Here is a 12,917-nt window from a genome sequence, read left to right as displayed (position 1 = left end):
GCCAAGAGACAGGCCGAGGAGAGAATGCACAGCAAACCACAGACAGAGGCAATCGTGGGGGGGGAGCCGGGAGGCCACGCCGGCCACACCCCCACGTCTGGTGTTTTAGGTCTTTTTAAGAGAACTTTACTTTTATTATCTTTTCTTAAAAAAGGAAGAAAATAAAGACAGAGAGGAAGATCGAGGCGGCAGAGAAGAATCCAAGAGGAAAGATAATGAAAAAAGATTCCCCTCCCCCACCCCCACGCCCAGACACAGTTTTCGGAAGTCCCTCGTGTGCGTGCCTCTGTGTGTGTGTGTGTGTGTGTGCGCGCGCGCGTGTGTGGCGTTTCGTGGCAGTCTCTGAGTTACAAGTGGCTGCGGTGGGTCCTGGGTCCTTTTTGGTCCCCTGGGCGTCGCGCGTTCCGGGGCGGGGGCGGGGCGGGGCGGCCGCGGGCTCAGGACTTGTGCTGGGCCGACACGCCCTTCCAGTAGTCCAAGATGTCGTGCAGATCCTCGTCTTTGGCGAACTGAACCTTCTTGCGCAGGGCGTGGCCGGCCGCCACGAACTCCTCGTGGTCCTTGTGGCGCCGGCGGCTGAGTCTGAAGCGCTCCCAGATGCTCTGGGAGGCCCTGCAGGCGTACTCGGGGCTGGAGGAGTAGCTCAGGTTGTGGTACTGCGGGGACAGCTGCGAGTAGGCCAGGTCGCGGGGCCGCGGCCGGGTCAGCGGCTCCAGGATGGACGCCTTGCGGCCGCCCAGGCTCTCGTGCGGCGGGGGCGCGGGGGGCGCGGGCGGCTCGGCGGGGTGGGAGCCGGGGTACGAGTGCCGGTGCTCGCCGTAGTGGCGGCCCTTCTCGGCCTCGGCCCGCAGCACGGCGGCCCCGGGCGTCACAGTGAGGATGGTGTCGGGCGCGGGGGCGCTCTTCTCGATGTACTTGGCCTCGGCGGCCGCGGCCTTGTGCCCGCCGGGGGCCTCGGCGCGGAAGGCCCGCGGGCTGCGCGCGGGGCCGCCGGACGAGGGCCCGGCGCGCGGGGGCCCGGGGGCCGCCTCCACGCTGTGGTGCCGCTGCAGGCCGTGGCCGAAGGCGTCCTTGTAGACGGGGGACAGGAAGCCGTGCTTGGCGGCCAGGGGCTCGGACAGCAGCATCAGCTGCGGCTCGGCGGCCGGCGTGGCCCCGGACTTGCCGCCCTGGAAGGAGGTGGCCTCGGACTTGAGCGCGTCGATGCAGTTGTTGATGATCTGGTTGACCTTGTCCACCTCCTTGGCGATGGTGGAGATCTCGGCCACGGAGCTCTGGCTGTCGGGGCCGGGCCGGCCCAGCTCGCCGTCCCTGCGCTCGGCCTGTTCGCCCGCGCGCACCTCCATGTAGTTGCCCTTGCCGGCCTTGGGCGTGCCGCCGCCCTCTGCCAGCTCGTACTGCTCCACCTCGCTGGCGGCCGCCGGTAGGTACGGGATGCGGGTCACGGCCTCGGGGCCCAGCAGCGGGCCCTGGGACAGCGGGGCCAGGCCGGGCGCCTCCATCTCGGGCCCGTACTTGAGCTCGATGATGGTCTTCTTGAGGCCGCCGGCCGCGGCCGCCTTCTTGTGCTTCTCCTCCTGCCGCCTCCGCCTGCGCAGGCAGTAGTAGACGGCGCCGAGCACCAGCACCATGCCGAACAGGCAGCCCAGGATGGTCACGATGTGGTGCGTGGCCGCGGACGGGCTGGGCACGGGGCCCGGCGGGCCGGGCGGCCTGGGCAGGCAGATGGTGAGGCAGGTGTGGTTGTGGTGCAGGCCCGAACTGGTGGACACCACGCAGTAGGTGTAGTTGGTGAGCGTGTACAGGTTGGTCAGGCGGATCTCCTCCCGGGGCTTGGTCAGCCTGGACACGGTGGACGAGCGGCTGTTGTTGAAGTGCTCCAGCGTGTACATGCGGGTGAACGGGCTGGGCAGCTGCACCGTGATGGTGGCCGAGTTCTGCGTCAGCTGCTTGACCTTCATGAGGGGCCGGCCCTCGGCCTGGGGGGCCAGCGTGGGCAGGGCCACCGGCGGCGTGGTGCCGTCGCCGGAGAAGCACTCGTCGTCGGCGCACGGGGCCTCGCTGGGCTCCGGGGGCGGCGGGGGCGGCGGGGGCGGGGAGCGGCCGGGCGGCGGCCGGCCCGGCGGCGGGTGCGGCTCGGCCACGTAGGAGCCGTCGGTGCACACGGACTGCAGCTTGCCGAGGATGCTGCGGTGGCCGTGGCGGCCCTGGCCCAGGAGGAAGTAGCCGGCGTAGAGCGGCGGCGACTCGCACTGCATGCGGTCGTAGGCGTGCGTGGCGTTGGCGAAGGCCGCCAGCCAGCGCAGGAAGCCCAGGAGCTCGCACGAGCAGTAGAAGGGGTTGCTGTACAGCTCGCACACGGACAGCTTGGCCAGGCCCGCGAAGGTGGCGCCGTGCAGCCGCTGGATGCGGTTCATGGACAGGTCGATGTTGACGATGTTGGGGCACTCCCAGAAGGCGCTGGGCGTGACCACCTCGATGAGGTTGGCCTGCAGGTACAGGTACTCGAGCTTGCCCAGGCCGCGCAGCACGCCCTCCGTCAGGTTGCGCAGGCGGTTGTAGCCCAGCTGCAGCACCTGCAGGTTGAACTGGCCCGAGAAGGCGCCGTCCTCGATGTAGGCGATCTCGTTCTTGGTCAGGTTGAGGTACGTGAGGTTGCCGAAGCGGCTCAGCGAGGCGTACTGCACGCTGCGGATGCGGTTCTCGTTCAGCCGCAGGTCCACGATGGTGTTGTTGATCTGCTGCGGGATGGCCTCGTACGGCGGCTGGTTCTGGCTGCAGATGGCCAGCCACACGAAGCCCTTGTCGCCCTCGATCAGCCAGCAGTCGCCGTGGGCCAGCCCGCCCGCGTGCAGCAGGGTGGCGGCCGCCACGCACGCCCACAGCGCGCCCCACCGGCACCCGGCCATGGGGACCGCCGCCGCGGGAGCCCCCCCGCTCTGCCTGCCGGGTTGGGGGGGGGGGGGGACCGGGTGGGAGGCTGGGTGCCGGCCCCTGGGGGGGGGGGGGGGGGGCGGGGGCGGGGGGAGGCTGCCTGCGTTCTCAGGGGCGTCCTGTCCCAGACGGCATGGTGGCGCAGTGGGCGTGCTCCCTCACTGCCGGACGCCCCGGGTCATCCGCCCGCGTCCCGCCGAGGCCGTGGCCGCCTCCCCCATCGGCCTGGGCGTCCCGACGGCTCCACCCTTCGCCTCCAGCTCCGTGGTCCTGCGGCAAGACAAGAGAAGAGAGGGCAGTCAGGAGACGCGGCGGCCGCGGGAGGCCCGGGGGTCAGGTGTGGCCCCGTGCCAGGCTCAGCTGAGCCGCCCGACAAAACAAGGAGGCGCATTCGGGGAGCCCGAGGACGACGCAGGGTGACAGGAAGTGCTCAGTACACGCTGTCTTGAGGGCGGGGAGCAAGCCAAAGGGAGCCCCAGTTCGGAGCTTCCCACCCTCCCCGGCCCCGCTGCACCTGCTCGGTCGGGCTCAAAGTTAGGGTCGCCCCGGAGAATCAGGAACCGTGTGTGCCTGGCTCAGTGCCTCCCTCGTGACAGAGGGAAGACAGGGACGTCCTCTCCGGGGAGGGCACTCACAGCACTCACAGCCGCCTGCAGAGGGTGCTTTGAGCCCTGGCCCAAGGGTCCGCAGCTGGCAGGGCGCAAATCCTGCCAGGGCCCACAGGTCCCCTCCGGCTCCTCTCCGGGGAAGGGGCTGGGAGGCCGCAGCCGGCACCATCCAGGCACCGCGCACAGCTAGGTTCTGGGCCGGAGCTCTCCTGGGCTGGGCCCGGGCTCCTCCGTCTCGCCCAGTTAGCCAGCTGGATGGTCCCCGAGGCTTTGCACCTGGCTCCGGGGCCCTGGAGGGTGTCACCACTCTGTGTGGGTAGATCCCGGCAGAAAGGCCCGGAAGGCAGGGGTGGCTCTGCGAAGACTCCCCCAGGCCCCCCACGCCCCCTCCCCAGACCCAGGCAAGGGCCGAGCCCTCCCGGCTCCGCCAACGACGCCCAAGACACGATGTGACGTGATGGTGGCCGCTGTCCCTCCAGACCCCGCGCTTCCCCAGGACGGGGCCGTCCCCCCCCCACCCGTGGGAGGATGTCCGGTCTGCGGGACGCCCCCTCCGCCCCCCGTATTTCTCCCTCAGGACAGACGAATGGGGATGTGTTTCCTTGTTAATGCTTGGATTTACAGCCGGCCTCTGTAACCGCTCTGTGGCCTGGCGGGTGGCCAGCTGAGTGTATTTCACGGATATTGACGTCTGCAACTAGTCTGCACTGAGGCGGTTTAAATTAGGAGAAAAAAATATAACGATGCGAAATGGATTTTCCTTCCCTTTGGAAACTTCATAAAGAACAGTTTTGATCTGGCTCCTGGGGAAGAGTCTCTTTCTGATCGGCAGAGCGGGGAGAGATCGGACAGGTGGGACCCGAGGAGGAACCCACCCCTGGCCCGGCCCCGGGTGCAAACCACCGGGCCCTCTCTGGGCCCGATCGGAAGTGGCTGCAGGGTCCTGGCGGGGCACGCTTGGGTGTCCGTCCCCAAAGGAGGGAGACTGCCAGGGGTCGCCGGGGTCCCTGCACGGTCTGGCCCGTGACCTCCAAGGTGCCGTCCCCTGGGGAGCCCCTGGAGCGCATCCCCGTCGCTGTCACTCGGTGGCCACCTGCCTGTTCCCCGGGCGGGCTGCCCCTCCCCCAGGGGGCCTCGCCCCAGTGCACTGAGGCGCAGGGCGGCAGTGGGCCGGGGCCTGGCTCCCGCCCCCGGAAGCAGGTACTCGAGCAGGCCTGTCTAGGAAACCTGGAGCCTCAGCAGTGCTGATTGTAATCACCTTTAATCTCTCGCTCAAAATAACCCAAAGTCAAGTTAAGGAGGATTACAGGGCCTGAAGAAGCCTTATCACGGGCAGGCGCCGGGAGGAGGGACAGGGGCCCCCAGGCTACCAGCCTCTCCCCGCCCCCCCTCCCAGGGGCGCCTGGGGGCGTGGGTCTGTGTGTGCGTGCGGCTTGCACACGGCAGGTTCCCACACGTTTGTGCCGGGCTCGGTCGTGTGTCTGGGTGTGCACGTGTGAGGGTCAGTATACACACACACACACACGTTGGGACCCACGTTCGGGCATGTGCACGTGGTGTGCCACCACCCGGGAGCCCCCCACCCCAGTGCCACAGCCTAGAGATGGCCACCTTGTGAGTGGCAGGTGGTTCTGGGGACCAGTCTCGCCTCCCCTGTGCAGCCCCACACGCTGAAGCCTCCGCCGTCGGGCTGGCCCGTGTGATGAGGGAGGCAGGGCCCTGAGGATGGGGTACGTCCCCAGTCCAGGGGCTCCCTCTGGAGGCTGTGGGGGATGGGAAGTCCTGTCTCACCCCACCTGGCCTCGGGTGCTGGGATATAGGAGTGGGCGTGTGACCCTGGTGGCTGGTCCCTTCTGCCCCTTTTATAGCCCCCAAGACCTGGCCTCGGAGGACCCAGGGATCTTGCCGCACGACTCACTCTACAGATGGGAAACTGAGGCCAAGGCCACGCGGTGAGTGGCCCCATCCTCCTCCTGTGGGGCTGGGGGCTGGGCGTCAGCTCCAGCAAGTGCCGGGTCCCCCCGGGAGGCCCCTCGGCTGCAGGGACTGAGCACCCCGAGTAGGAGTTAACCCCAGGGTAAGGGGGACAGGACGGCACCCCATGGGAAGTAGCCCGAGTCAGCTTTCTAGAAAGGTCCTGCTGGGATCACGCACCATCCCCGGGACTGCCCTTTCCTCCCGGGGCTCACCGGTTCCTCCGTTAACCATCTGTAGCTGGCTCCGTCACCGCCCCCACCCCGTTCACCCCTGTCCTCCTCGCCCGGCAAGTGACTCGTTAAATAAACGTACCCAGGACACCTGCCGAGAGCCTGCCCGGCCGGCGGGATGTGCAGAACTGTGTCACACCAGCCCCCTGGCCCCAGACATGCAGGTGCCCGCCCCCCTGCACCCCTGCAGCTCTGGGATCCTCTGCTGGTCCCCCTCCCTCCCTGCCAGCTCGCCGTGCCACCGAACTCCCTCTCTGTGTCCTGCCGGGAGGCCCTGGCCACACATGGCTGCTGAGTGTTAGAAATGTGACTAGTGGCTGTCGTACTGGGCAGCATAGTTCTAGAACCTCCCATAGACACAACTCGACCTGAGTACCCGCTAGCCACTGCCCCATCTCCTTCCCCTCCGGGGCGCCGCCAGCGGTTTCCAGCCCCCTCCCGCACGTGTGCTTCCCCCAGATCGTTCCCTTCCCCCGCTTTCTCGGGCTAGTGCGTGGGAGCCGTCCCCGCCCTGTGCCGCGGCCTGCGTCACTGGGGCCACACTGCCGGAGCCTCCTAGAGCCGCTCGTTCTGACCCGTCCTGCGGGGCCACGGATACATGCGTGTTCGATGCCATCACTTTACAAAACTCCAGCCTGAGTGCCCAGCGGTTTTCCCGTATGCACACCTGACCCAGACAGACGGACGCCCTGAGCACACTGCCCCGGCCGCTTGCTGGACCCCAGGCTCGGTGCCGGCACCCCGGACTCCTCAGGACGTCCCCTCGGAGGCCCCGTGACTACGACCCCACACCGCCAAGAGGCGGGCAGGGGCACTCACACGGGAGCCGGTGGGCGGAGGGCAGGGGGCCTGTCCCGGGTGGGAAAGGCACCTGGTGGGGCATGAAAAGGACCCTGGGTAGGAAACCAAGCATCCCGCCCAGACGGGCGGAGGGCCGGTCTCTCGGCAGCTCTGAGTGGGGCCCAAACCCCACACACTGTGGAAGATACTCAGGCACGAGCACAGGGCTGGCGTGCACACACACACACACACACACGTCTGGTCTACCCCCTGCCTTGCCGGTTGAGTCCGGGCGGCAGGAGAGCCCTGGTGGCCACGTCCTCGTCCACGTGCCCGCTCCTGTCTTCCACGGCAGGTGGACGTGCCGGGCACGGGGCATTTAGGAACAGTCAGGGCCCCGAGGCATCCACGAGCCAGTGGGGCACCAGCAGGGGACGAGACAGAGGCCTGAGTGGTGCCGGGAAGGTGCCGCGAAATTGTGGGCAATCGGGCAAGGCTTCCACAACAAGATGCTGTTTGACGGGTCCTAGCAGGTGAGTAGGAGTTTGTTAGGCAAAGAAGGGCAGTAACGGGTGTCCGAGGCAGAGAGGGTGGAGGCTCAGAGAACAGCCTCCCTCCGGGGAAGTGGGCGGTGACGGGTGGGCGATGCCATGGCAGGAGACGGGGTGGCAGGGGTCCCCGGGACCGGCGTGGAAGGGCCGAGCGGCGGGAGACCCCCACACGCGCTCCCTCTGCGGGAGCGTGTCTGCCGCGCAGGGGGCGACGGAGACGGGGCCCGGGAGGCTGGCACCATGTCTGTTCTGTCACATCAGCCCTGCGGCCGCGTTGCCACTAATGAACTAAAGAAATACGGCGGTTCCAGGCTTTTAAACTTCTTACGACCGGATTTGCATAATCGCCACGGCCACGCTGGGACGGGAACACATCTGTCTAAAGATACCGTTCCCCTCCTCAATCACGGAGCCCCGACGTGAGGCCAGCACGGGGCCGGGGCTGGGGCTGCTGCTGAAGCAGTGGACTGTCCACATCCAGAGGGAAACGGGCCGAGGGCCAGGCGCACAGGGAGGCGGGGAGATGGGGGGAAAGCTATCGATCGATACGTTTTTACCGCTCCAATGTTTGGCCGATAGATCATGTTCACTGCTAATGTTTGTCTGCCTCTGCAGCTTGGCCCTGCTGCAGAGCCCCCGGGGCCGTGACGGGCACATCGGGCCGGTGCAGCCACAGGCCGACGACACGGCCTGGGCCAGCAGAGCCCGTGCGGGGCGGGGCCTGCCCGCCGCAGGCTTCGGATTCCTAGGCCAGGGCACGAACGTTGGGTCTGCCACGCTTTGGCTGTGTGACCTTGGGCAAGTCGCTTAACGTCTCTGGGCCCGCTTCCTCCTCCGTCAAACGGAGATCACCTGGGGAGCTCCCTTCGCGGTGTTACAGCAAGGATGACGTGACCAGATTATCTGAACCTTCCAGCATGTTCCCTGGTACAGGCACGCTCTGAAATGCGCACTCCCTTCGCTGGAGAGGCCCCTTGGCCTCAGGGGAAGGGGGTGGGGGGAAACGCACATTTCGGGCAGTGCGGGTGGACCCAGCAGGCCAGCTAGACGGGCCTCGTGGGTGCTTTCACTTCAGCAAGCCCCCCGCCCTCGTGCCCACGCCGCGGCAGTGCCGTGAAGGCCGTCTCCAGGCTCGTCGCCCACGTCAAGCCCGCCCTCCCCACGCCGGCTTCCCATTTGCCCGAGGAGGCTGGCACGGGCTCCCGAGGCGGGCGGTCCAGCAGTGCTGACTCAGCAGGGCCGGATCCTCAGGACTTGGCCACAGGGTCGGTCTGGCAAGCCCCCGACCTCAGCTGGCCCTGGCCTTGTCCTCTGGGAGGCAGGCCGGGAGACGGCCGCCTGCGCCACGCGTCCTCCCCGCGAGATGGCGGAGGGCGCTGGCGAAGGTCGAGGGACGGGGCCTGGGAAGAGTGTGGAGCGCCCGACGTGGGCGGTCCACGGGAGCCCTGAGCCCAGGGGCCTCGCCCTGCCTGGCCAGAGTCTGGGACGAGCAGGAAGTGTGCAAACAGAGGCGATCTCTTATTTCCTCCAGGACCCCGTGTGAAGCGAGTGCCTCCTGTATACGGAGCCACCTCTCTGACATCCAGAGACACAGGGGTCGGTGTCACCCCGATAAGACGTAAGATGGATATGGAAACAGGCCCCAAAAGGGAAAGCCAGCAGCCGAGATCTTCCCGGAGGAAGGACAGTGGATGGCCCAGCAGCGCCCATCACGCCGCTTGCTAAAAATGCAGATTCTGGCCCCAACTCCTGCCGAGGTGCTGGCCCGGGACGGCGGGCTACAGGTGCCTGGTCCAGCAGACACGGCGGGAAGGGCTCCGGGCAGGGCTGGGGGCTGGATGACGCCGGGCTCGCACCGTCCCTCCTCCAGCAGGCCCCGCAGCTCCAGGCTGCTCCGGAGTTAATTAGGGACCCCAACATTTAATGGTCTGTTATGCTTCCACTGGGCATCTTTTTAAATTAAAAAACATGATGTATGGCACTATTGGAAGGAGAAATCACTTTGCGATGGTTTCCTGCTCTGGCTCTGGCAGGGATCGGGGAGGAGGGTGGCTGGCCGGCCTCCAGGAACCATGGGCACATGACCCTCTCCAGGAACACCGGTCCACCCCCGGCCGTCAGGAAGCATGTCACTGACTCCAGGCAAGGGTCTGGGTGTCCAAAGGACACTGGCACTGTTCCCCATCACACCCTCCTAACCCTGGCAGCCAGGAAGTTCTATCTTTAGTCTGACCTGAATCTCTCCAGTTGTTTTGAGGGATGGCTGGTTTGAGACGGACCTCAGAGACTTGCCGCTTCTGCTTTCCCCGGTGCAACCGAGACCTCCAAAGGCCCTGAACTCTGGGAGCCCTCTCAGAGCCGGGGAGTCCTGTCCCTGTCCGAGCTCCGGCGGAAGGCGGGACGTCCACACAGAACGCCGGCTCCCTCTCCCCACAAGCCACCGGCCGGGCCACGCCCGCAGACCCGATGACCACGGCCAAGCCCGCTCACCCGCCTGGCCTCTGCACGGACAGGTCCTGCCCGAGTCTCCGTTCCTATGATTCTTTCATCAGAGCACATTTCCTGGCCGCTGTTAATTGTACTCAAGATTTGGGGCCTGGTTTCCAAGCAGAGGTTATAAATTAGCAATTAACCCTCAAATGTTACAATGAGGGTAATCAGATACCAAGCAAAGACCAGCGTCAGAAGTATCAGTGACAGCGACACGGGCTGGGGCGGACAGGACACATCCGCGGCACCAGGGCCGACCACGATGCCGGCTGAGCCCCGGTGGGCGCCACGCTGGGGGGAAACGGCCGCTCTGGCGAGGGGCGCTCGGGGAGACTCCCAGGCAAGGTGCAGAACAGCCAGCACGGCCCCCTCGGCGGCCGGGGTGTTCCCACACCGGAAACGGGGCTCTCTCCCCTACGTTTCTGGAAAGTTCCATCACAACACCTGGGATCCCGACAAAAGACTTCCAGGTGATCACCGTCAAGCTCGCGTCCCAGGAAAGAAGCTTCTGGAAGGGAAGCCGGCAGCACGGGCAGGCCCGGGCCCCCAGACTCTTATCTTTCCTTTGTGCGTCATCAAACCTGCACACGTGCACTCGCACGGCTTCCTCTGCTCTGCAGCTGAGGGAACTCTGAGCCACCCTAGGAGCAGACGTCACCTCTATCTGCTAACGTCCTTACGGTCTGAATTCTTACCGTTTCACTTTCAATCCACCTGGAAGGTATTTGACTTGGGTGAAGAAGACGTAAAATCAATCCCCCGCCCCCACCAATAGGCAACAAATTTGTCCTGCCAGCACGTATTGAATAATCTGTCCCCTCAGCTGACTCGTGAGGCCCCATCCCCCAGCCCAACGGCAGCGTGCTTCCCACAGCGCAAGTCTGGTCAAGCCTGTCCTCCCTCTTCAACCCCGCGTGGCTCCCCAGCTCCCTCAAGAGAGTCCACGTTGCGGTGACGGTCCCTGCCTGGCCTGCCTCTCACTGCCCCCACCTTGCCCTAGAAGGCGACGGTCGGCCTGCCTCTCTCACATTTTCTCTAAGGCGCTGTTTCCCCGCCAGGGACGTAACCCCTCCCTGCACATCACCAGTCCACCCCCACGTGCTCTGTGTTCAGACCCCTGACTGGGGCTGCGGTCCCCCCTTGTAATCCCAAAGCTGCCCCACTATGCCCCTGTGCCGCAAAGCTCTGACTTCCCGTCTGTCCCTCCCCATCAGTCAGACCGTGGGCTGAAGGCTCTGGGATGTCCTTTCCCAGAGGGAAAGGGGGCCTGTGAAGACATTCAGGCCACAATCACCTGTGAAGGAGCCCAGCCACGCGCGTGGCTTTCCAGGGATCATCTCCCATTTATGCCTGTTGCTCTGGTGCAGTTATTAACGGATGCTCTTTCACTCGCCAAGCATTCCTGCTAGGTTGTAAGGCCACCAAGGAGGTCTCTGTCTGGAGACTATTCTGTACCATCGGTGGCCCCCGGCCCCTCTCGTGACACCTTAGCAGCCCCGTTAAATCCTTGCAACTCTGTAACAGGCTTCCGTATCTAGGGCGAAACCCATCCGTTCTCACTCCCCGCATTCCAGATTCCTTGCTCTGGGTGGGTATCCTTCCGGGTGAACTTTCAGAATGACTTCAAACCACGTTGCCAAGGCGCGGACGGCAGTGCACTGAGCCTACAAATTAATTTCGGAAGAGCCTTAGGGATCGTAACATTCCAGCTCAGCCTACCCCACTACGCCTGCTTTCCCTTTGGTCTCTCGGGAAAACTTTACAGCCTCCTTCATAATGATCTCAAATTTTTCTTGTAAATTTATTCCTGGGAATCCCGTGGGGTTTTCTGTTGTTCCGTTGTGAGTGGGGACCATTTATTTCATTATGTTTTCTGACTAGCGGCTGCTGGTGCAGACGAGAATCATTGATTTGTGTATGTTTGCCTTATACCCAGCCCTGTACCTCTGCCGAGTTCTCAAATTATCGCTTCAGTTGGTTCTCGTGGCTTCCTTGGGTCTCAAATCTGACTGTCTGCAAATAACTGCCATCCTTTCCCACAGACATCCCGTTTAATTCGGTTTCGTGTCTTATTGCTATGTCTAGCGTTTCTGGACAGTGATAAAGGGCCCTGTTGGGTTTTTTTAATAAAAGTTTCTGAACAGGAATCATGAAAAAAATCTCATCTTTTAGAACGAGGGTGGCCAGGGAGTGACATCTACTCTTTGATGAAAAAGTACCCTTTCCGTTCTGGTTTTAGCAGTTAACTTAAAACCAGAAACTAGCGCTAGGTTTTTTCAGAGACCTCCCTCCCATCGTTTATGAAGATGGCATCCTGGCCAACCTGTTGATGCTCTGTATTATATTAATAGATTTCTTTAATATTAAGCCATCTTTGAGTTCTTTTGACAAATCCGACATAATCATGGCAGATTATCTCTCTGATGTTCTGGGGAATTGGGTCTGCTTGTGTCTTATTGAGGATTTCTGATCCAGTCTTTACGGGCAAGATCCGCGTGGGGTCTCATTTTCCATACCGCCTCTGCCTCCTGGGGTTCGGGGCCGTTCTCGCTTCTGCCGGGGGAGATCTCCTGCAGACGGTGGCAGCCGGCTCAGTCAAGAGATGCCTTTGATGGGGGACCTCCCGGGCCCATGAGCTCAGGGCCCCTCCGTGGCAGAGGGGCTCCCGGAAGCCGTGTAGGCAAATACCGCGAACCACGTTGTCAAGTGAATGGTCGTTTTCTCAAGTGAATGTCACCCCTGGTTCATCTTCTGTGCATTCTAGATTCTCCTGATCCGCGGTTGGCCCAGAGAAGTCTCTGCTGGCAAAGCTTGCACCAGCCTGGCAGGCATCAGAGTTGGTGAATTCCACGCGGGCCTCTGGGAGACCCCAGCGCCCAAGGACATTAGGATCGTGAGGGCACCCTTGAGGGGAGTCTGGACCTACATTCGTCGTCGCCCACATGTGGACAGGTGGACATCGGTCAGGCATCAGGGGCACAGGGGAGGACAAAACCAGCAGAGGCCCCTCTCAGAACGTCCACTCTGATGGAGGAGCAAAGTGGAACCCACTGTGACAGGAAGGATGTTCCCGAAAGACGGTGCCTGCCGCTCGCCGTGCCGGGGCCTCGACCTTCCCCTGCCCGGGACAGGGTCTGTCTCCACGCCCCTCGAGTCTGGGTGGCCCTAACACCACGCAGGCTGACCATGCTGTCTGTCCCGGACACGGCCCTCAGCCGCCCTGGGGGCAATACTTCCGTGTCTCGGATGCAGCCGCCACCGACGAGAAGCCGCTTCCCCGACACCGCCTGCTGCAGAAGCCTGAGATGTGTGGGAGGGTCTCGGGGTGGCTTCTAGAAAGAGCACCC

The 12,917-nt window shown here is 64.0% G+C and overlaps 2 protein-coding genes across 5 annotated transcripts in view; one reads left to right on the top strand and one right to left on the bottom strand.

Annotated features, from left to right (window-relative positions):
* LOC145713293 (uncharacterized) overlaps positions 1–10,840 on the top strand; it is a 40,540-nt gene extending 29,700 nt beyond the window's left edge. Inside the window, exons 2-4 of one of the 3 annotated variants that reach the window (XR_014136326.1) lie at positions 5,411–5,494; positions 6,240–7,062; positions 8,612–10,840. Coding sequence is in view for 2 of the 3 variants with exons in the window: in XM_081791665.1 (XP_081647791.1) it covers positions 5,411–5,494; positions 6,240–6,420 (265 nt within the window). In the remaining variant the exon portion in view is untranslated. Of the gene's footprint in view, positions 1–5,410; positions 5,495–6,208 lie in introns of all 3 variants that reach the window. The other 2 variants (XM_081791665.1, XM_081791666.1) reach the window with 2 other exon arrangements.
* The window catches only part of ELFN1 (extracellular leucine rich repeat and fibronectin type III domain containing 1), a 66,519-nt gene continuing 53,923 nt past the window's right edge, over positions 322–12,917 (bottom strand). For both annotated transcript variants that reach the window (XM_081791663.1, XM_081791664.1), the window contains exon 3: positions 322–3,204. In XM_081791663.1, coding sequence (XP_081647789.1) covers positions 438–2,909 — 2,472 coding nt within the window. In that variant the 5' untranslated portion in view covers positions 2,910–3,204 and the 3' untranslated portion in view covers positions 322–437. The remainder of the gene's footprint in view (positions 3,205–12,917) is intronic.

The sequence above is a fragment of the Panthera onca genome, chromosome E3, assembly GCF_046562875.1.
Source record: "Panthera onca isolate mPanOnc1 chromosome E3, mPanOnc1 haplotype 2, whole genome shotgun sequence".
Classification (NCBI taxonomy): domain Eukaryota; kingdom Metazoa; phylum Chordata; class Mammalia; order Carnivora; family Felidae; genus Panthera; species Panthera onca.
This window is presented reverse-complemented; position numbering and strand designations above follow the sequence as displayed.